Source organism: Amblyomma americanum, chromosome 8 (genome assembly GCF_052857255.1).
Source record: "Amblyomma americanum isolate KBUSLIRL-KWMA chromosome 8, ASM5285725v1, whole genome shotgun sequence".
Lineage (NCBI taxonomy): Eukaryota > Metazoa > Arthropoda > Arachnida > Ixodida > Ixodidae > Amblyomma > Amblyomma americanum.
The window spans coordinates 36,870,765-36,894,581 of record NC_135504.1 but is presented as its reverse complement, the minus strand read 5'-3'; the positions used below and the strand labels follow the sequence as shown (position 1 = coordinate 36,894,581).

At 46.2% G+C, this 23,817-nt stretch overlaps 1 protein-coding gene across 2 annotated transcripts; it reads right to left on the bottom strand.

Annotated features, from left to right (window-relative positions):
• Positions 1-951: 951 nt before the first annotated feature.
• Positions 952-23,803, bottom strand: Tsen54 (tRNA splicing endonuclease subunit 54). Of its 2 annotated transcripts, none has more exons than XM_077634492.1 (9): positions 23,620-23,803; positions 22,630-22,800; positions 20,804-20,867; positions 19,331-19,414; positions 17,178-17,326; positions 12,700-13,773; positions 10,688-10,938; positions 7,762-7,954; positions 952-2,998 (listed from the first exon to the last, which is right to left on the bottom strand). In XM_077634492.1, exons 1-9 carry the CDS (start codon positions 23,763-23,765, stop codon positions 2,842-2,844), a joined length of 2,289 nt encoding a protein of 762 aa, XP_077490618.1. In that variant the 5' UTR covers positions 23,766-23,803; the 3' UTR covers positions 952-2,841. The 2 variants fall into 2 exon arrangements, with proteins under 2 accessions (XP_077490618.1, XP_077490619.1); XM_077634493.1 differs by having other exon boundaries at positions 10,688-10,935.
• Positions 23,804-23,817: the final 14 nt, after the last annotated feature.

The window sequence follows — 23,817 nt, the reverse complement described above, 5'->3', positions numbered from 1 at the left end:
AAATGTCTCATTTTTCGCACACTTCTTCTTCTTCTTCTCCTCAAGTAACACTGCCACTTCCTCTTCATCTTCCTCCAAGCTCATCTGAATAAGTCATCCTTCTACCTGCAAGGCCATAATGTACATGCAGTGCACATTATACATGGCTATGGAAATGTGGCCATGCATATGGCATGCACTTCCGAAGACTGTGGTGGTTTTTAGTGTTATTCAGGGGAGCTCTGCAATATGGACATGAAAATTTGGCATGCATTTCTGCAGGGGGATCCTATGCCATCTTTCCTGCAGTGTAGAAACTTGGCAGTTCAGCATTCGGCATACGGTACACAGATGGCAGCACTATATGCCTTCAACAGATGATTCAACGCAAAGTGCAACTACTGCATTCTCACTCAGAATTGTGTTCATAACACCATGAAAATGAATTAACAGTGCTCACAATGAACGAAATTAGTCAATTTTCTTCTTCAACAGTTATTGGGCGCTTGTCATGCAGCTTGACTGATGACCTATTCATATGCGTGCACACAGGGGGAAGGGGGGGGGGGGGGGGGCGCAATACTTGGGGCCAGCTTTCTATGGCTATGAAGTGGAAGTTACGAGCACATGCCACTAGCTTACACTCCCGTGTCTTTCGCTTGTGAGCACATGCGGAGAGCGCTCGTGGAAGCCAATGTCTCGTGCTTGTAGCTTCCACTGCATAGCCACAGAAAGCTGGCCCCAAGTCTACAAGGCATGGGGGAGAGAGCACATATCTTATCCCATATTCTTGCCTGTTACCCAGATGGCATGAATAGTCACAACCTTGAACTGCACCCCACCCCCATGCAGACCTGTGCATGCCTGTGGTTCCACTGCATTACCAGCCACAGACAGTGTTATCAGCCAGATGCCCATATGGCGCTAATTGACTTGTGTGCTTTAAGAATAAGGCAACCACAGAGACACAACTGATGTGCAACAAATGTATTTATAGAAACTGTTTCCTTGATGTAATTACAAATCGGCACAATCTCTGAAAACCATTGAATATTTATGCATGCTATCAATCCTCTCTGGCATTTTTTTACACTCAGAATTCAATACTACTGAACAATGTCAATGAATCATCCGTACAGATGGTCAGAGCAAAACTAATGCTCGAATTTTAGTTACAGCACGTGATACGTCAAAAATGAGGCTTTTCAAAATGGAATGAGCATCACTGTATTCGTAATTTTGTTCATAAGCGAAAACGATGTTGATGAGAGTGCACATAATGGAAGTGCTTTGGGTGAGCTATGTGACAGATCAAGAGGCAGCATTCACTCCGCAGCGGGCTCAGCTGGAAAAATACAGACAGCCCAGCCTGCACGCACAAAACCACTACACTAGATTTCTCTTCATAGTCATGTGGTTGCCTCTGTCGCAACGAGAAGTGCTACAATCAAACGGCAATGTCAGAAACACTTTAAATAGGCTCTGTACAGGCATATAGAACAGCTTGCACATGCAAAATTCCCCGTTAGGCTGTACACAAGTGAAGTTTAATTTTCATATCTCTACAAACCACTCGCAGCAGTGCTTACAAGGGAAGCATGCACTATACCCTCATTCCAAAACGGGCCTGGTAAGGTCACGGACATATCCGAGAGATTCTACAACATTCTTTGCAAGTTTGGGCACACAGCAAAACGTGTCCTTTTACTTTTTGTTTACTGCATAGATGGCGATATCTGACTGCACGCCTGCACAAGTTTTCAAACCTCTTTGGTTGCTATGGTTGTTATGTTGGGCCAAGAATGTCGTGCCAACAGCCCGTGGTACAGAAGACAACGTGAACTGAACGTTGCTCGGATGTCAACTTTTCAGCATAAACCGCAAGTGGGAAAAGGTATTATACTTTCACTTTACCTCCTGCCAAGACTCGATCTAATGCTGAATTCTTTGGAACCTCAGTTCAGGTGCACAAAATATGTGCAAACTTTCCACGGACATCTAATATACGCTAAGTTCTTAGCACACAATACAAAAGTGAAAAATAAATTCAGAGGACTATAGCAATCTATGTAAGTACAACATCTGAACACAATGTACTGATCTCTGCTTCCTAAGCACAAAGGGAAATTTCCAGAAAGGTGATGCAACACAAGCAAACACCACCCAGCTGCAAGCTTGAATTTACCATGTTCATCGAACTCTGTGTCATAGACGGCTTGCACTGACTAAAGTTTTTAAAACTGTGTTACAAGCAAAGATATTGACAGTGTTTCACCAAGAAACAAACATCCATCTGTGCATGGACTCATACAATGTTTTCTCAAGCTGATGTGTGAAAAACGTATGCAACAGAGAATGGGACCTAGCAATCTTATTTTTGAATTAGAGAAACACTCGTCTCGGTCACACCAGCTCATGGGCTCTGAATCCCTCTGCTTTGCTCACTTTAGAACATCGGCTTGCCTTGACGTGCCTTCACAAATGTACTACATCCTAATGTAACTTTCAACAGGAATGGATACTACACTCAGTGTTGACAAAAATTTTAATGAAGCAGCTCTCCGGCCTGCAATGCCCTGCCAATGTCACAAGTTTTTTTAAACAACGCCAGTGGTGCCTACCCGACTTCTGCACTGTGCGCTTGCACAATGTCGAATGAATGTCTTCACTGCTAAAACAATCCGGTAGAATGTGGTGGTGGTGCTTGACAGTGCCGTTGACGATGTTGATGTATTCGCGTCAGACGCTCGAAAGACCGGGCTCAGAAAATAAGTGCTGGCTCCGATGAGAACATGGTTTCCGAGAGCCAAACTTGCTGTCGGAGATGTAGCGTCAAGAAAAAAAGAGGCAATTTTCCAAAGTTCAAGGTCCTGGCACAAATCGAGGCGCCACCACTACGTCGAATGCGTACAACTGCACCTGGCCCTGGTCCACCACCGCAAACACCAGGGGCACGCTGTCGGCCGGAGTTACTTGCCGCCTTGCCAGGTCTCGTAGGTGGGGTGGGCCATCGTCCCACCTGTCAAAAATGCAAAGGACACTTGGTATGAATAATTGTCCGTGCCGATAAATGAAAACGAAAAGGAATGATATCTTTGTGATTTCAATGTCTAATTATTTCCTAGGCGTTGTTACCAGTTACTATGTTACCAATATGGCCCATGTTTCCGCAAAAGCTGATGGGGAAGTCGTGGCCGGAGGGTTGTGCAGGCAGTTAGAGAGTGAAAGGTGCGAGGGAGAGAAGACGCACTGAAATAGCGCCCCTGGTGGGAGCAAGAGGAACTAGAGCTCGCGTCGGGGCCATCGCTGTCAAAGCCAGCGAAAGAGTGCGAGGGAAAGACACAGGAGAGGAGGGACCTTAATGGAACAGGATAGGTCTGCCTGGTTGTCGGCCTGGCATGCTACCCCGAGGGGACAGGTGAGGGGTAGTGATGATCTGGTGGCTATCCCCTTTGAATTGTGGGTCCCCTTTAAATTGTGGGGTCTCGCCAGGCGCTCGTCCCCTGCAGCTGAGCTTCCCCGCACTACCCTCCCACAAGTCCCCCGTCCTCCATTGCTTAGCTACGCTAGCTAGCAATGCAGGGCGCGTGTGCCTGCGCAGCGAGCGCCGCTTATAGTGCAAGCACCACTCTGGCACTGGAGAAAGCTGATGTGGAGTCTTTAGAGAGATTTAGCATACTGGAGAAGTACTAGCAAATACGTATACCGGACGCCGGTATACGTCTACACTAATACGTCTTGATTTGAAGAAAATAGCGCCAGAGCATGCAAACCACGAAAAGACAAAGACTAGACACAAAGCGCTAACTCACAACTAATTTTATTGAAACCAGGCAGCGCCTTTATATGGCGACGTTTCACTGAAAAAAGAAGGAGGAGGGCAGGAAAGGTAAAGAAATCTAAGCGACCATCACAGCGAACACACATGAGCAAGCGGTAACCAAAACAAAAACAAGAAAGTTAACAAAGATCATTTAAGGGCGGCATCTAAAAATTCGAACTCGGACGAAAAAAGTGAAACAGATGGGGTGCTGACACACCTATTGCCAAGTTTCCTTATGTAAAAAGCCTCCAGACATTCACGTGCCTTCTTATCTGTGCTTTTGCCAAGAATCTTAGTCTGAGTCAATCGTGCCTCGCATCCGTCGCAACCCATAATATGCGCTACCAAATGTGCATATTTATCCTTTAAATCTGATAAATTTCGGGCATGTTCCCCCAAGCGCTCGTTGATGCAGCGCCCAGTACAGCCAACATAGGTCTTCCCACACGTTAAGGGGATAGCATAGACCACCCCTGTGGAACAAGTCTCCGGTATGCTAAATCTCTTAGACGCCGGTACACGTCTATGCTAACACGTCTCCGGTATGCTAAATCTCTTAGACGCCGGTATACGTCTATGCTAATACGTCTCTGGTATGCTAAACCTCTCGTCTGGCTTGGGTAACAAGCGCACGGATGTCTGCGCAAGGCACCGCTCTTCGCCAACGGAATGCAGCCTTGCGGGAATGAGGCCAAATGTGCAAGGGAATCAAGAGCAAAGAAGACTAAGTGTACAATAAGGGTGCAAGTAAGTAAATGCGTGTGATGCGTCGTGTCATGCAAAGGGGAATGAAAGTCTAATGCTAAGCAATTCCATCGCAGGCCCACAGATTTGCCTGCCAATTTTTTGTAACTATTTTATCTTGTCCTCTATGATGACAGGTGCGAAATGCAGGCATTAAACGCGAGCTGGTAGAACAAAAGTCACCACCAGCCTCATAGTGTAAACTGTGCCTCATCTCTCCCTGTTTTCACAGTGTTACAAACTTTCCGATCAACAGCGAAGTTTTAAAAGCAATATTTTTTTTTTGCAGTAGTACATGCATAAATCTACACAAAGATTTCTTTATCCCAAGACACTGAATCTGGTACTGTACAAAGTTATACTAACGTGCACTGTTAAGGGCAGCAACGTGATAGCTTGATAGAGAATGTAAGTACAACGGCATAATGAGGCGGTACTGCCATGCTCTGAACATTGGCCTTTTCTATCTAATATAACACAGTGTTTGGAAATGTCAGCAGCGCTTATGTGTTCGTGAACAGCTCATGCGTGCAACATAACAACCAAGTTTGCTGATTAGAAAAAATGGAGCGCAAAAGCAGGCTATGATGTCTGACACCTGCTTGCTATCCACTAAGCTCACGATGAAGAAACTAAGTGCACCAGTGGGCTTGGAATCTCAATGCGTCGCCATGGAAAGCATGAAAATTGAGTTGCCTCCAAACTTGACTTGGTTGCTAGACATCTCCTCAAGTGAAGTACTATTTGCTTTTGCTTCAAGCTGGGCTCCGTCTTCACTGACAGGGCAGTGTGTGGCACATAACCACATTGGGAATACACAAGCACAGTGATGATGATGATGATGTTTATTTAATTATTAATGCGGCATGGGCAGCTGAAAGCCCCCTGCTCAAATGAACATATAGCCAGATGTCAGGCTGAGAAACGTGGCAGAACAATTTGAAATGTAATGTTTTCTTTTTTTTTTGTACATAAGAATGCCGCTCTCCTGTGGTGGTTGGTGTCTGGAAACCCTGACATAACAGATTAATGACTGGGAGCTGCGCACGCATTGCATGACATTAACTGCGTTGCACAGGTTTTCTTAAAACTATAGCTTAAATCACTCTGGTGGTTTAAAATAAATTATCTATAAATTAAGACTGTTGATCCTTATCACACATATCCACAACCACGTTTCGCAGGGAGCAACACTGCAGACAGCAGTGTCACCGTTTGCCCCGCGGCACTCTGCTTTTCCGAAAAAATTTTGAGATGATGAAAAAGAAGGGCTAAACTATGCAAGAAATAGAAACTTGTTGAAAGACTAACAAAAAAAAATTCAGGCACCTGAAGTTTATTCCAAGAAAAATAATCCTTTGTATTGCATTCAGTCCTATTCATAAAATGGAGTACTTTGTATCCACTCCAGGCAATGCAGCTCAACTGCAAGCACAGTAACAAAGTTTCAACGCAGTAAGCACCGCCGTCTGCTGTGGCGCCAACTTTCTTTGCCAACTTAAAATATAAATTCATGCCAAAACCACGATCTTTTGCTCCTGCTTTGCCGCCAAAGGGAAAGCTCTACAAGAACGTGCCAATATTCTGCCGACAGCAGACTGCCCCTTCAATGCGTTTGGTCTGCTTTGGGTGGGCTCAAAGAAATATATTAGGGCGGAAGCACTCATACGCTCACCAACACTGACCAAGAATCTTGTCACCGTATGTGCAATCTTGTGCCACTGCCTGGCAACCCGAGATATTCAGTTAAAGTCAGGTAAGTTCGGAGGAGCGTCGCACCAGCTGCGTGAGAGGCCGCTCGGGGAGAGCAGCATGGTTCGCACAATCCCTATTGGTGGCTGTGGTAGAAGCAGCCACTTGCCAGTTGCAGCGGCACATCGCTTAACGCCTGCGCCCCTGCGCTGGCAGTGGTATGAGGACTCACTGCCATCTATGAATATGGATTAACTACATTCAGGTCCTACCAATTTTTTTTTTTTTTTGAGTTCTTCCCCCCAAAGAAGCTGAGCGCCAGGCTAGAGAAATTTTGTGCCACTTGAAAAATCAGTGGGCACCAAGCAGCACTGGCGATCGAACCACACAGCTCATGCTCACCCGATGCTCAAACCACTAGCCACCACTGCGGTCAATACTGCATTTACACAAACATTTCGTGACCATGAGTATAATATAACGTGAAGGAGATGTTGGAGCTTCACGAAAACGAATAGGAGGCCTGTAGACTACAGGCGAGGGCTCAAAAAAAAATGAGAAGAAACAAACGGCGACAGCATGCAAACATACGCGAGAAACAGATGCGTAGACATTACTCCAAAAGGAACTCTTAAGAAATGCATGTGACAACCTCGAGCGCAGCAAAGCCTCTGACACGCTAACGCATGACGCCTTCCAAACAGCAGTGGCCGCCGTCAATGCCATGCCGCTACTGCTTCATGTTTAGCGCTGCCCAGTTCCGTACCGTTACTATCATTATTAGCGATTTGTTTTCAAAAATAAAATACAAAAAGGAAGGAAAGATTTTTGTTGGCCAGAAGAATAAAAGTGACAGTGAGTGGACAGGTAAATGAAGGAAAAACAAAGAGGGAAGGTACGACAGGGAATGGAGGGGTAATATAAAGCACTGTACAGTAAATAGCGCTGCACCCGCCGCGATTGTTGTCCTGAAACGGGCTAGCACGGCCCCAGCGGGCGGGCACTTTCACATTGCGCTAGCACGCGTCTGTCCACGAGGAGTAGTTTGCAGCGCGCGGGCATGCTAACACAAATGTGCGCACACATATACCGTTTGTCAATGCGCGTGTAAAATGTTCGGGCATGCGCGCGCAAAGCACTGAGGAAGAGTCGACCGTATTTGCCTGTTTGCGATTTTTCCTTTGTGTACTGTGCTGAACTCTTTCAGTGCCTTCTCCATCTGAACGGCCCGCACTGCCTTCTTTCCTCGCCCACACCCACCCTCTCCTTTGCCCGTGAGCTCCGCGCGGCCCCAAGGTCAACGACAAGGTGGCCTCTCCTAGCAGCTCGCGAGTCTTGTGGTGAAAAGTACCATAGCTTCTCGAAGAGCGGCAGGAAAAAAAGAAAAGAAACAAAGCGGGAAGCGTTCTTAAACCGATGATACGTGGAAAAATGTGCATTATATTCATGTAAATACGGTACACATCAGACATGGGGGCAGCAGCCCAAAGAACCTTGTGCCTTAGTCAGAATATGAGGCCCACCTGACCACAGAGACTCTGCATTCGGGCGGCCCTGGATTTCTCTTGCTGTAAGCTGCACCGGGTAAGTACACGTCCAGATCCGGAGCCACCGGTTCCAGGCTGCTGCATGTCGAACTGCCACCGGACTGCTGACAGCCCTTGCCATTCACCACGTCCACTTCCTCCATTACAGCAAGCTGGGACACTATGCCCGCTGTTGTGCAAGCAGAAAAGAGGAGAAACGAAAGAACCCCTTTTTAAGTCTCATTCCTACGTCTCGGAACTGAGCCGGACACGCCAGAACGGGAGGAGAGCATAACTGGCTTGTTTCACACACTTTCGTCAACTAAGCTCCCAAATATAACTTTTCATCCACTATTTTTCTGCCTGCTTTCCACAACAAGGACATGCATGACATATCATTTAGTCGTGGACAGATGCTGCTGGGCTATAAAGAAAGCACACAAAGCTTATCGCCCGTGAAAGAGTGTTCAGTGGCTCCTTGGCCATAAATGAGGCTGGCTTTGCATGCAAGGTTTACTTTGACAAAGACCTGTTGCAGTGCCTCAGTGACTTTGGCATTCGGCTGCTGGTGCGTAGGTCATGGATTCAATCCTGGCCACGATGGCTGCATTCCATTGGAGGCAAAATAGAGGAACACTGGCGTACTGTGCAATGTCAGCATATGTTCAAGGACCCCAAGTGGTCTAAATTAACCTGCAGCACTCCACTATGGCGTCACCCCCACACACCCCATAGCCCATGAGTCATTTCGGGACATCAAACCCCCCTATTTACAATTTATTTTGACACTGCAGTTTTTCTAGGGTGCAAACTAGGCCATTTGCAATGTAATGCTACATGGTACAACAGACAGATGCATACACTGGCACCAGCTTCGACTAATTCCTTCACACAGACCGGCCATGGATTCATGACACCACATTTACAAGAAAGAGTAACATAGGGAACGGTTCCCAGTGAAGCATGGTGCTAAAGCACAGAGGCTGTATCTTTTGCAAATGTTTGAGTATTTTATTCAAACACAAGCGTTACAAATATGCAACCAGCTTTACAAACAAAGCTAGGTCAAGGTCACTGCTGCCAGGCCCATTTTCCTTTTGTCACCTGCACCCATTCCACCTGTGCATCATAATCCAACAAGCAGGCGCACAGTGCCACAAGACAATGCAGTGGCCGATGGGCCATGCAGCAGCAGTGCTCCATAAGCTGCACCTTGTCTGCCCTCTCCGCCCGGATAACAGGGTCAAAAGAAGATGGAAAAGTTCGAAGACAAAGCCACTGTACAAGGCTCCTCGACGTCATCACAATCGCAATGCCTTTTACAGAATTACTTGACTCCACAGGCAGACCCAAGTGACCGTTAACCCAGTATCAACACACCCGGTGGCTTGCTACCCTGGCATGCATCACAAGCATCCGAGCGAATTTAAGCGACTTTCCCAAGAAAATTTATCTGCTTTCCCTCCAGTGTTCAAGACTCGTGTCTGAACATCACACTAACAAGTGCTTCAGTTCATTTTCAGACAACTGTCCGTTGTCTGTTCCCTTGTCCGTTCACAGCTGGCCTAGCACAAGCGCTTCGTCCTGTGGCACTGCCCGCACGTTGTCGTCTTCTACTTAGCACAAATCCGCGCTTTTGCACCGGTTCGAAAGTAGTAAACATTCTCTGTAGTTTGTTAATTGTGTCGATGAGCGGGCGTACCTTGACAATCCTATCATAACCTTCTTCCCCTCGTTTTTTTTCCTTGCTCATTTCATTCATGTGCAGGCTGTTCATGATTGTCTGAAATCGACTGAACGTCAACACTCGCGATATTTAAGGGCTATGAAACAAGCCGTCACGGCTCCATTAGTGGTAGAAATGGTGCCTTGGAGAAACACTCATCAGTAAAAGCATAACAAAGCATGCCTTTAGTTCTTCCATGCTCAGAACTGACCACTTCCGTCCGTACTTACAGGCACCCTCGCGATTTGTGTGCTCTTATATGACTTCGAGAAGGTCATCAATGAAATAGAGAGCGAATGCTTCAGCTGCATTTGTTGGTGCTTTTGAAGAAAATTAGGGACCCCATATCTTGGGGCCTCTAACAATGTTGAAAGGCTTCGAAGTACTCCACAGACTAGGCTCATCTTCCTCTTCGGACTTGTCGGTATCTTCATCCCTCAGCTCAGAGGTGTCAGCTTGTCTCTTAGGCCTTCTTTTTTTTTTTGTCGGCAACCTTTTCTGCTTGTTGGCTGGCTGGCTATGCATCAATGTCGTCACTCTCTTGGCTACTTTCCACCGGCGCAATCTCACACACGAAGTCACCATCACTATTTTTGGCCTCATCGACACTGAACTCAGGGTCACCAGGAAGGCTAAAGAACAATTCCAAGGCCTCCTCGCACATAAGCGAGGTTCCTGCAATGCATTAAAGTGCACGAAATCAAGAAATATATTTCTATGCACCCTTCACCACAAATAGGCTTAGCGAAAGATGTGGCAATTCTGCGTATGACTGTGCTTCGATTCATTTATCGCTCGAGTTACTGCACAAATTTATGAACACACACGATGATTGGGAGCAAAAATGAGCTCTCTAAAAAAACAACACAAACAGAAACTTAACCCGCATTTTGAACGGCAGCTTTTTCGAAATGAACGAAAGCAAAATTCAGAAGTGTACCTAAAGAACAGAGCAAATTTCAACTGAATTATGGCACTACTGCCACCTTTAGAAAGCGCAGTAAAACAATTTTTTCGCGCTTACAAAGGCTTAGATTAGATGGCAGCACTTGACCGTTCAGCTGATGGCGACGGGTGCTTCCAGAGAAATTTTTTTTCTGCAGAAGGAAAAGTGGGACGTATGTGTCCCACATACGCACGAAGGGTTATTGAGTGCCAGCAACTGTGCCATGGCAATGGCAGAGATGAGGGACTCACGTATTGAGAGGTCCTGGGTGGGCATGATCAGCGGCTGCACAGAGCCCTTCCAGAGGACGCCACCTTCACCAGCAAGCAGCGCCTCCGTGCGTTCAGCTTGAGCCAGGCCTGACTTGAGCTCTGCCCAGCTGGTTACCTTGCCAGTGAAGGAGGGCACAGCCGAGGGGTACTCGTCCTCGTCCGAGACACCGCCACCTCGGCGGGAAGGGCTGGGTCGATGCGGCCGCCCCTGCCACCTGTGGCGGGGGCTGCTGCAAGGCAGCGACAAAAAGACAGTGCTCGTCAGGAGGAGGCACTCTTTCGTGAAAACTGCAGAGCCTGGTAATGTACTTCGCAGGCTACTCCAGATGAAGATGATAGGCATTTTGAAGAGATACCCACTCACACCACAAGCAACTTCCACACAAACACACAAAAGGAATTTTTACAGGGAGCACATTAGTTCTGTGATACTGAGAAACCATAAACGACATCGAGGACATTTTGAAGTTGGCCTGTATCTAGTGATTACAGTCTTATAATGACCAAGAGACTATTCTAGCTGAAAACGGAACTCCTATAAATGAGTTAAAAAATAAATAAAACAATGGCACCACCACCACATGCCATGTTCACAAGGAAATTGTGGTGCCGTCAGCACCTTCTTTTTACTGTGTAGATCTCTAAGCATAGACCACACTGTCTTAAAAAGCCACACAAGCAACGCTAAGGCCGCGTTATATCAGGGTTCAAGTATATAGGCCAGGCTGAGGCTGGAGTCATGACGCAGTTTGAGGTAGTCCTATGTAGACATACACTCTTGATTCACACTTTTAATGTTGCTGATGACGTAGAGAAAATTATGGACTCCGGAATTCCTGGCCGGTTGTAGATAGCAGTGTAGCCCCATAGATAACTAACAATAAAAAAAGCAACTACCTGATGTTAACGCAGTTTTATGTGAAAATAATCTGTGGTGGCGATATCCAACTTTTCTAGCTTATCAAAGTGCTGCTCTTCAGTGAAAGTAGCCGCATTGCCATTGGAATGTGGTTATCAATTTATCTAGGCCAACCTTGATTTGTTGTCAGTCTCCCTTCAAAGAAAGTCTACTGCAAAGCATCAGCGTATGCTTATAATAGAAAAAGATTTGGAAGATATCAGGTTACAGTCAAACCTCGATATAACGAACACGGATATTACCAATTATTGGCCATATTGAACTCCTCGTAAATATTTTTGACAGATGCACGCAATTTCTACTTTATATATAGAACGCAGTTGGCCATGAAACGGATACACCGAACTCCTCAGTGCCAAACTGTGCCCGTTCGGATGCAGGTGGCAGGCTTCATTGAATGGTGGTGACGCGGCAAGCGTTCGCGCCAAGGTTTGCACTTTTATCTTGCACTCGCCAACAGTGGCGTGTGGGTTGCAGTCCGGCAGTCAGCACGCATTCACGCCTCCGACATCCCTCGATAGCACCCCCTGGTAGCAGCAGTGCAGGTGGCTGTAAGCTTGCAGTAACAATCCTGCACTCGTCTTCTGTCGCGGAGGCGGTGAAAACGGCGATAGCTTTCGCGCTGATGTACCACTTTCCACGCGACATGGCTGTGATGCAAGGAAGCCACTGTAGCCGGTGCTCAACCTGCGCTTGCAGTGCTGTACGGGGAACCCAACCTAACTGACACTCGTTTTTTTGCGGCCTTCGGAATATCCGCAAGCACCTTCGAAACATTGCCAAAACCTGGGAAAAGGTCTCTCCATTTCTCTAGTAAGGATTACCAGATTTGCCGTCTCTTCAATGACTAAATTACGCCGCTGTTGCGCACATTTTTGACAAAATTTTATATTACGAATTTCGGCTATAGCGAACCATTTTACGATTCCTTACTTGTTGGTTATTACAAGGTTTGACTGCATCTAGCTGATATAAGTGCACTATGGTTCACTGCACAAAACATGATTTGATTTAACTTCCGAGCCAACCTAAAGTTTTTAAGTACTGGCAGACAACGCAATGAATGTAGTACCTGTCATTCCTCTGCCCCGACCGTCGATATGGTGTAAGGTTCTGCCGGTCTGGCCGGCCCGGTCCAGAGTGAAACGACAAATCTGGCCCGGGCCTTTGCATCTGCCAAGGCAGCTCGCACCTCTGTGGCTCAGTGAAATAACCGTACTGGTCACCAGAAGCTTGCCGAGTGTTGTCCTGAGAGTTCCAAGGCTGATTCGAATGTTGTAGTGGAGGACGGTGCCGCAGGGGTGGTGGTGCAGCGTGCCAGGACGGTTGACTGGGCCTCCAGAGGGGGGGAGGAGGAGGCAGTCTCTGCAAGCCAGCCGTTCCCGGAAAGTTTCCGACATCCCAAGGAGGTGCCGGTTGCTCAGGCCCTCCCAACCAAGGCCTGCACTGAGCCCCGTCATACGGTGGCCGCGGCACGCTGTTCCAGTGGCCGTCACCGCTACCCCCGTGATGCGGAGCTTGAATGTGACCAGTACCGCGACCAGAAGACATGTCTGCACCAATGTCATTCCAAGTTCTGCTGTCTCTGTTATTCTGTTCGGGTGTCACTAGTGCTGGCCTGTTTGCAGAGCCCCACGATGTGTTTGGAGCTTGCCACGCTTGCCCGTTTCCCTGACACTGCAGCTGTGGCCATTCTTCCAGATCCCTGCGTCCAAAGTAGCCGCGCCTCTCCAAATTTGTGGGCCTGCTCCTGCCTTTCCACTTGTCCCTGACAGAGTCCTCCAGGTTCCACCGGTCAGGATGCACTTCGTACCACTCTCTCGAAGGAAGGACATTGCGTGGAAGCAGGTGCCTTGGGGGCCGCTTCAGGGTCAGCAACTCCCCAGCAACATACTTCGGGAAGGAGAGGTCGCACTGGGTGCGTTGCGACTCAGAGGACGGCGCTCTTTTCGGGCGGGTGATGGGTGTGATCGTGATGGATGGGTCAAGCTTGGGAAGCTTTGGAGGTACGACCTTGACGACAGAGATGTCCGAGTCATCGGAGTCATCCAGGCAGACTACATCGTCGTCGCTTTCATGGGCCTCATCTTGCTCTGTGTCAGCTTCGACCTTGGCCGCTGCTGTGGCAGCGGGTTTGGAACTTTGCCTGGGATATTCAAAATAGCACTGGCGGTAAGCTAGCTGCATAACGCAATGCAGCCAGCAAAGAGCAGTCTCTTGAACATGAAAGCAATTCATTGAACCTTGGAGAAAGTTCCTCCAATTAGCAGCGAAATATAAAGCTCAAATCACCTTCATGCCTCAAGACTGTAAGTTAGGAGACCACATGGAGAAATTCAAATGCACAGTTTAAGTATGTCTTTGTAAGAACACTCACTGCAATGCTTTGTAACTGTTATGTTGTAAGAGCAACATTAATGCATCAACAGCCCCAGCAAGTGCTCTTGAGTATCAATCAAAAAGGAATTACATAACAGTACTTCAGAGCAGCCTGTTGAAATATATGTATATATTTTAGTGAACACATAACTAGCTGCAAAAGAAGCCTTTCCTGAGCTTTATGCACGTCAAAATGGAGGCGGTACCTTCCCCAAGCAGTCCACTCACAAAAATGGATTGTGGTCCTCTAACATCCTGAATCAACTCCGGCTATGAGAGATGCCACTAAATAGATGCAAGAAATATAAGAATAGATTTCACAACATTCTATTTCTGTTTTTGACTAATGGGCTAATTAAGCAAACACACTGTGCATGTCAGTTTTGCCTTGAATAGCATTTTATTGGAATGTTTGTATACAATGCACACCCAGCTGGACCCTTGGGTATTGTGGCTCTAAGATAGGCCCATGAAATAAAGGCAAACGTTTGCGAGGTAATGGGCAGTTCTGAAGCACGCACAGAAGACACACAAGTAATGAGAAAGCAACTACATTCAACTGGCAGGTTGGTCTACAATGCAGTTAAATGCAAGCCACAGCACAAGTGTCTCTTGATGCTGCCTGAGAATCGCAACTTAGTCCTTATTTCTGGTGGTAAACTTTTCCAATAAACTCTGGAATGCTCAATCCTCCATTTAATTTAAATGTATTCAGTTTTTGGCAAGCTCAAGTGGAGACATGTCAAATTACAGGTTTACTGTCAAGTACAAATATCATAGGCAAAAAAGGTATATTGCTACCAGTAATGTTTTGTACAGTTGTCACGCTTTGGCGGAGAGACAGCACACAACTCCACGCAATTGGCTCCCATTCCAACAACCTTTATTCATCTACCTTTTCGTCCTGTCCAGCTTCCGCACTGCCATCATGCACCTAGCGCCCTCCCGTGTTTATTCTCCCAACTGGGTCTGTTGTGGCAGATGCCGTTGCTGCCACCAGCGCCCTCCCATGACACTGCCCACAACTAGACCCACAACAAGTGTTGTGGGTCTTTTCCAGCAAGTCTCTTGTACAATCGGCTCTACAGCTCATCTTAACACTTCCTGCACTCATCTGGCCACACTGGCTCCACTAACTGCCTTAACTGTGTGCAATGCGTGGTGCACTGTTTCTTGAAAATAGGTCTGTTGTAAGCAGACATGTCTGCCACCACACAGTCCCAACATATCACAAGCAATTTTGTAATCCTGTGCCATAATGGTTTGGTTTGGTTTATGGGGGTTTAACGTCCCAAAGCAACTCAGGCTATGAGAGACACCGTGGTGAAGGGCTCCGGAAATTTCGACCACCTGGGGTTCTTTAACGTGCACTGACATCGCACAGTACACGAGCCTCTAGAATTTCGCCTCCATCGAAATTCGACCGCCGCGGCCGGGATCGAACCCGCGTCTTTCGGGCCAGCAGCCGAGCGCCATAACCACTCAGCCACCGTGGCGGCTACTGTGCAATAATGGATCAAATTATGTTTGTACCGTGAAGAAGGCAAGCAGCATGTGCAATTATCAGCCGCTCTAACAGCTTAGTCTATATGACAAGCATAAGTCAGTCCCCAAGGCTCAATACAGTATGGCACATAAAAACAGGCAAGTGAAAAAAAAAAAGTCAGTCAATTTGGGTAATTAGGCCAAATGCGGATATGTGCACTAGCATGACTTCAATTGTTGTTTGGAGCTACGACATACTAGGTGGTGCCAGGCTACCACCGAATTACTACCACCTAATTACTACCCCAATTTCTTCCGTTTAGCTGCTGTGCAAGCATCGTTCGAATCACGTTCTCCTCCTAACTGCTGTTGCTTATTCCGCTTAGCTAGGTGCGCTTACCCTCCTAACCGCTGCTGCTTATTCCGCTTAGCTCGGTGCGCTTACCCTCCAACCGCTGCTGCTTATTCCGCTTAGCTCAGTGCACTTACCCTCCTAACCGTTGCTGCTTATTCCGCTTAGCTCGGTGCGCTTACCCTCCTAACTGCTGCTGCTTATTCCGCTTAGCTCGGTGCGCTTACCCTCCTAACCGCTGCTGCTTATTCCGCTTAGCTCGGTGCGCTTACCCTCCTAACCGCTGCTGCTTATTCCGCTTAGCTCGGTGCACTTACCCTCCTTACCGCTGCTGCTTATTCTGCTTTGCTCGGTGCGCTTACCCCCCTAACCACTGCTGCTTATTCCGCTTAGCTCGGTGCACTTACCCTCCTAACCGCTGCTGCTTATTCCGCTTAGCTCGGTGCACTTACCCTCCTTACCGCTGCTGCTTATTCCGCTTAGCTCGGTGCGCTTATTCTCCTAACCGCTGTTGCTTATTCCGCTTAGCTCGGTGCGCTTACCCTCCTAACCGCTGCTGCTTATTCCGCTTAGCTCGGTGCGCTTACCCTCCTAACCACTGCTGCTTATTCCGCTTAGCTCGGTGCGCTTACCCTCCTTACCGCTGCTGCTTATTCCGCTTAGCTCGGTGCGCTTATTCTCCTAACCGCTGTTGCTTATTCCGCTTAGCTCGGTGCGCTTACCCTCCTAACCGCTGCTGCTTATTCCGCTTAGCTCGGTGCGCTTACCCTCCTAACCGCTGCTGCTTATTCCGCTTAGCTCGGTGCGCTTACCCTCCTAACCGCTGCTGCTTATTCCGCTTAGCTCGGTGTGCTTACCATCCTAACCGCTGCTGCTTATTCCGCTTAGCTCGGTGCGCTTACCCTCCTAACCGCCGCTGCTTATTCGCCTAGGGGCAGTGCCGCCTAATTAAATTAGCGCCCCAGGTTCTGGCCTGGTTACTATTGGCTACAACTTGGCAACCACTCGGTAGGAAGGTGACCATTGGGGCAGTGGCACAAGGCAGGTGCTATGGAAGGTGTTGCCATTGGTGGGACTCTGGTTGCTTGGTTTGGGTTGCGACCCAGGTTGCTCTTCCCGAGCAGCCTCTCACGATTAATTTAGCTGCCGCCTGACACAGTGGGCAGGTTGCCCACAACCTGGTGGGGAGGTGAGTAGCCTGCCACAAACTTGGCTTCAAACAGACACACAAGCCGACAAACAAAGCCCAAATGCTGGGAATGGCCACTATAAGTGCTAGCACGCTAAAACAGCGAAACCCCTTGGACTACAAGTGCAAAGGAAAGAAGCCTCACCGTGTTTTGTGTGGGATCACAATGTATCCAGCCCTCATGAGGTGGGCGTACACGAGGTACTTGTCGTAGTGGTCACCGTCTTCCAAAAGCAGCTCATAAGCTTCCGAGATACTCACAGGGACACCGGCCCGCATAAGCAGCAGCTGGTTCTGAAGGAAGGAAGGAAACATAAGCGCAATAATTCACAGTAGACATGCAATGATTCAAACTCGGATGATTCGTACTTCCGGTTAATTCAAACAAATTTCAAAATTTTGGTTGGCTGGCTAGATTTTCAATGCATTTTAAACCCGCTTAATTTGTGCCACGACTTCTCTTAAATTTGGTTCATTCAAACTTTATGTCTTACTCTTATTTTTCCAGCACGCAAAAGAGCATCGACCAAGGTCAGATCTGTCATGTTTCCTGAGCAGCGTGAGCTGAAAAGACGGTTAACTCGGACGCGGTCTGAAGGAAGGCCATGTCGATCGCAGTCGCCCCGTCACCGCGCAGTTTTGTTTTCTTCCAAGCTTCACTATCAGCCCGCAAAAAAATTACGGCTCTCGGCCACGCTTCAGAAAGCCAAGCCCAGCTGTGCACCAGTTTGGACGCTAATTGGCATGTTATTGTTTTTATTTTTTTTAGAAGGCATCTCGCCATTCTGGTCCAAATGTGCATTCCCTCGCTTCAGTCTGTGTGGTCCTGCACGTTGATGATGCGAGCTCATAATGAGCTGCTCAATGTGTTGTAAAGCATCTATGCATGGACACTGCCACTTATGAGAAAGCTTCAAAGCTACCGTGTCGAACCTGTAAAGGAGGTCGTGGGCCTTACTATTTTGTAGCAGTTCTGCTTTGATATTCCAAACAGTGGGCATGCAATACACCATGACAGACTTGCAAAAATCATCACTGCCGCACAATATTGAAGAGCAGATGACCATTGCCAATTTTTTCATAAATTAAATTTGCTGTGGTGCGAAAATAATCGTGGAACTTTCTTTTGCAGTCATTCGACTAGTATTTGAACTTCGGGTAATTTGGACCCTTTTACAGTCCCTTGAGGTCTCAAGTGGGGATGCAGCATTCAGCAGATTTTTAAAAATTTCTTTATATATTACATGCAACTTTTTGAGCATATTAGAAATAATAATGACTACTTTCAATATATTTCACTGTTATATCTCCGGAAAATTGTTCTCTAGTATATGTTTTTCCTCTGAATCTTGTAAAAAGGCTGCAGATTTCAGAAAATGTGGCAGAAGGCCGGTTCAACAGTCTGCATTCCTACTGGCATGCTACAGGTAAAAGACATTCTTACTTTTTTTAGCAAAGCACAAACTTCTGTTCTGAATTTTTGTGATGAGTATCCACTGACATATACATAAAGAGAACAAAATATCATACAAGATATTTAAAATTTATGAATTTGAAAAACAAAGAATGTTTTAACCTGTAGTATGACCCTAAAAATGCAACAAAACAGACGCGGTTAAAATAGATAAAATATTTGGGAAGAAATCTGCTTCACAAGGCAACCATCTAGCCAGAAAACCAAAACGGAGAAAAGCGGCGATTGTTCGTGCATTTCCCCACAATGCACATCTGCTGCAGTTCACAAATTTTTTTTTTTTTTGGGGGGGGGGGGGGGGGTACTTCCCGGTTAGCTTCAGCAATAAAACTTTGGAACACAATAAAAAATGGAGCATGCAAGCGGATACAGCAATTACCAAGGAAAAAAATTTTTGGCCATTTTTCAGGCCATGTACCCTGGTAATGTGGTTTTACTCTGTTGGGAACAGTGCATTAATGACAACTTTTTTCAGCCACACACGAGTAAACATATCACCGCCTTTCACCCATCTTCACTACATATGCCTAAAGAAATAGATCCAAAATACTATTTATATACATAGATATCCATAAAACAAATCACATTTAGTTTTGGATCATATTAAGGTGCACTAAACTTTTGATAATTCAAAAAATTATCTCTGGTCCCTTGAAGTTTGAATTAATGAGAGTCTACTGTATTCATATTCTTGTAGCTTGACATGCAATGCAATGGACTAAAATAATATGTTCACAATAGCCTAACAAGCAGTGTGCAGTGTAACTGCGCTGTTTCGCGGATAGAAAAATTAAAATAGGGGGGGGGGGGGGGGTGCAACTTACCGCTTCAAGCAGAAACAGGGCCTCCAATGGATTCAGCACCGTCCGGTCGCCCACTTTGAACCCCATGAACTTCAGGTAAGCACCCTGCAAGGTACAGAGAGTGAAATTTAAAAAGAGACCCCAATCCAAGTCATGCATGCCCTTTGCTCTGAGATATATTTGGGAGGTGGAAAGAATGACATCAATTCCTGGGAGATTGTCTTCACATTAGAGAATGCACAGGCCACCATTTTTTTTTTCATACAGTAGTTATAAAGAACAAATGGTTACCATATTGACATGATTTTTACTCTCGTCATCGCTACATCAATGAACAGACTGCTACGGCCAAAATAATTTTGCACTGTGCAACATTATGTATATGGAACACTTTCATTAGAACAACGCCTAAGGTTTTTCAATGTAAGAGGCATTTTGATTCAAATGGGGCACTTTATAAACAAGAGCAATGCAGTTGAAATGAGCAAAGCACTCAAAGGAAAGCAATTTAATCAATGCAGCAATTCAGCATATTTGTGTGACTTTCAGTGTATCAAGAAATTTTTGCCAGCACATAATCAAGCGTAGGTCTTCAGACATGGAAAAGTTGTGAAAAGAGCACACACACACGTACAAACACAAGACAGGACACAGCACAAGCACCCTGTCTAGTGTGTGCGCGCTTTCGCCCAACTTTTCCAGGTCTGAAGAATCATAGCAACTAGATGGACATTTTCTACACCAAGAGCAGAAGGGCTATAAACACAATCAAGCAAAACGATTTCACAGAGGTCATCATGTGGAAAGGCCTTATGGTTTGGCTTATGGGGGTTTTAATGTCCAAAAGCGACTCGGGCTATGAGGGATGCCGTAGTGAAGGGCTCCGAAAATTTCAACCACCTGGGGTTCTTTAACGTGCACCGACATCGCACAATACATGGGCCTCTAGAATTTCGCCTCCATCGAAATTCGACCGCCGCGGCCGGGATCGAACCCGCGTCTTTCGGGTCAGCAACCGAGCGACATAACCACTGAGCCACCATGGTGGCTTCATGTGGAAAGCCAATTAAAAAAAAAAGGTGAAGCATTTTGTAAACGTAAGGGATGGCCTGCGTAGATGAAGTATTGTATTCTAATCCCCAAAAGGCCACTCTCACTGATACGAGCTTTTATAAGCTAGAAAAGAGCAAAAAAAAACAAAAACAAAATACAGGTGGTATACTACACCATTCACTTCAAAACAATGGCAATCTGTACTTCAGTAAGGACGTGACTAGTTTCAATCAACTGGTGAGAAGATCTTTAAAGCCAATTTTCTGGGCGATAAATGCACCTTTTAGTGCCAACAGATGCCAATGAAGCGAGAAAGATCCAGATAATCAAATTTGACTGAGAACAATATCTGAATAGAGTTGACCACACTGTTCCCCTGAGGCACAGGTGGCAAGCTGCTGCACCATCTAGTTACCAAGTAACATGGATAAGAAGATGTACCTTGTGTTTAGTGACGACAACTCTTTTCTCTTCTTCCTCCCACAATGCTTGCAAGACATCAATGCTGTGAAAAAGAGCCATCACATGTCGGTGTTACAAAAATATACTGCGGCCAGAGCAACATCAATAGGAGATCTGCCCACTGCGCTAAGCAGTTTTCACAAGTTAAGTCCGCGTCAGAGCAATTTTTTTTCTCTTCAAATTAGACCTAACTTAAAGGGCCGCAAATCAGCCTTGTCAGTTTTTTTTTAGTTTTTCTTTCAGCACTTTGTTTCTTTCAGCATTAGTACAGTGTTTTTTTTATTATTGAAGTTTATTTAAAAAATACACGACATGATATGAAATTAGTCTGCCACTATTGGCTCACTTTTTTGTCAAGCACAAAAGAATAGATGCATTCAAAAGTGTACTATCAGAGAAAGGAGATGAAAAAAACCTTGCATGTCACATGATCAGCTGAGCACACGATAAACAGCACCATACAAGAGAGATGACGGACACAATGCTTCACCCATCTGTCGTACCCCGTCTCTGCACTTGTGTCCACAGCAAAGCAAATTTACCAACTGGCCAAGTTAAAAGTGACACATTTTACTGCTCAGTTGCTGTTGCACGGCTTTGTCTCTTGAACATGATGTCACCCTGTGGGCAGTGTGCTAAAATTCGTCTGCTATGCAGAAAAATGGTTGGAAACACATGTGGGTGCCACAGGCCTGATCCACTTCCACAAATCGCCAACTGTGTATGTGAAGTGGCAAGTGTGCCCTTGCAGCTGTCGCCATCTGTTGGCAACGTCTGTCAGCAGCACTAACATTGAGTAAAAAGCAAATTGCACCTCATGAAACTCAGCAGCTTGTAGTACAATAGCAATGTCAGGAGCAGAAAGGCTTCAAAAAAAAAAAAAAAAATCAGGCACCTTCGATGAGAAGTCATTAAGGGACCCTTTAATAAGCACACAATACACATCTGCTGCAATACACATCTGCTGCCTCTAAATAATTGAACACCTGCTTTAAAATGGGCAAATGGCCTTTTAAAACCCCTCAAGCCATGCTGTGAGGACCGTAGTGTGTGCTTGAAGTTACAAACATACTAGACAGCAATGAGGGCTATCCTTGTTGCCATCTAATTTCCAGAACATCAGAAGTAAAATAGCAGCTCCACTTCACAGCTAGCCGGATATTTTAATTTTTTAATTACATGTGCTCAGTCACAGGCACTCTTGAAAAGTATAGCACATTAATCAATAAAAAAAGCAGACTATTATGCAAACAAATTGTTATGAATGGTGAGCTAATTTAGCACTCAAAGTATTAGTACTCTGCAGTCCAACAACTATACTAATGAAAAGAGAGGCTTAATATCAAGTGAACGAAACCCACTATGCCATATTCACGGCGCCAATTTAAAAAAAAACACTCATTAAGAAGACTATTTTTTTCTCCAAGCCAGTGAAAGAATGAAACGAATCGCCACCAAGCATTTCCATATCTGACTTTTTATAAAAACTGCAAAGTTTTTCTCATTAGCCTACGGTGCCTTGGGTTGCATCTGTACACTTAATTTTTGCCCTTTCTACTACATTTTCAGGTTTTCAGTTCCAATTTCTTGTATTGTTTCTTTCTGACATCATGCAAATGTCCCTCCTGTTAGGGCCAAAGCATTGGCATGCAACACATAAATAAATAAATGTTAGAAGACGCACGTAAAAGTACACCAAGGGTAGCAGCCCGATGGGTGAGTGTCAGAAAAATGGTAAGCTGACACAAGCGTGGATGATTTGATGGATAAAGAACTCCAACACAACATGCAGTCCTTCCACTCACGGCCTGAATGATCCAACACGATTGAGGGCTTCCGCTCTGTCGTTCCTCAGTGATTCGATCAGTTCGACCTCCTCTGCCGAACCAGTCGGGTCCAGTCGCTTTGAACCTATCCGACTCTTTGTTGCATTATCCTGTACACGACTGTTGTGTGCCCTGTAGATGGCTTCCCCACTGCAGGCCAGAAATGAACAGAAAATAAAGAGGTTAACGGGCAATTATCAAATAGAATCAGCGTGAAAGTCCACTCAACAAACCAGCACTCTGCTTGCGTAACAAAAATGTAGAGTTCATCAGACACAAAAACAAACACCCGCCAGCACAACAGCTGTCGTCAGAAAGTAACTGCATTGACTAGCTCCTGATGAACATCGGCGGTGAAACGACAGTACTTTCGAAACGAACAACAGAAAGTGAAGAGTTATTTTTCAAACGCTCCCCAAATGCGGCAAAATACAAGAAAACCATTCGACATCGCACAATAAAGCGACCCTCTTGTATGAATGGCGTTCAAAAACGCCATCTCGAATGCTTACAAGCATGCCTTCGCCAGCAAACAAATGGCACGCAAATTCGGAACGACTCAGCAGAGAGAGATAACATGGAGGTAGGCCCACAACCGAACATAACTCGTGAAGCGTGCACATTAATCGCGTTATTACACAAACAGCGGAGAAGCCAGTGCTGTACAGTTTGCCTCACCCTTGTGTACAGCGCTCGGGCAGTTCACTACCGTGCAAACAAATCTAGCAGACTTTGTCGCAGACGCTAGGTTCTAGAGGGAACGCTTTGGCTGAAGTAGTGCCAGATATAACCGCAAACAACGCAGGCACGACCACTTTGCCGAAAAATCAGGGGTTTCTCTGCAATTTCACTTTTTGTTACCAGGTACGCACTGCTCGAACGCTCTAAACAAGGGTGACGCGGACTGTAAGTACAGTACGTGGTAGCGTCAAGGCGACAGTCAAGAAAGTCTATGAGGTTGCTCCTAACCTAGGAAGCCGGTAAGCGAAGTCATCTTCGGTAGAACTTGGCGTAGGGGTTTTTTCGCTGGCAGGACCGCCATTTTCGCACTTTTCCTCCGCGTTTTCGTCGCACAAAACGACGTCCACATTATCTTCCACCGCTTCAGCAGCCATGCTAGCCGCCAGCCATGGCCACCAGCCGAATTATGTTGGCTAAAGATTAGCT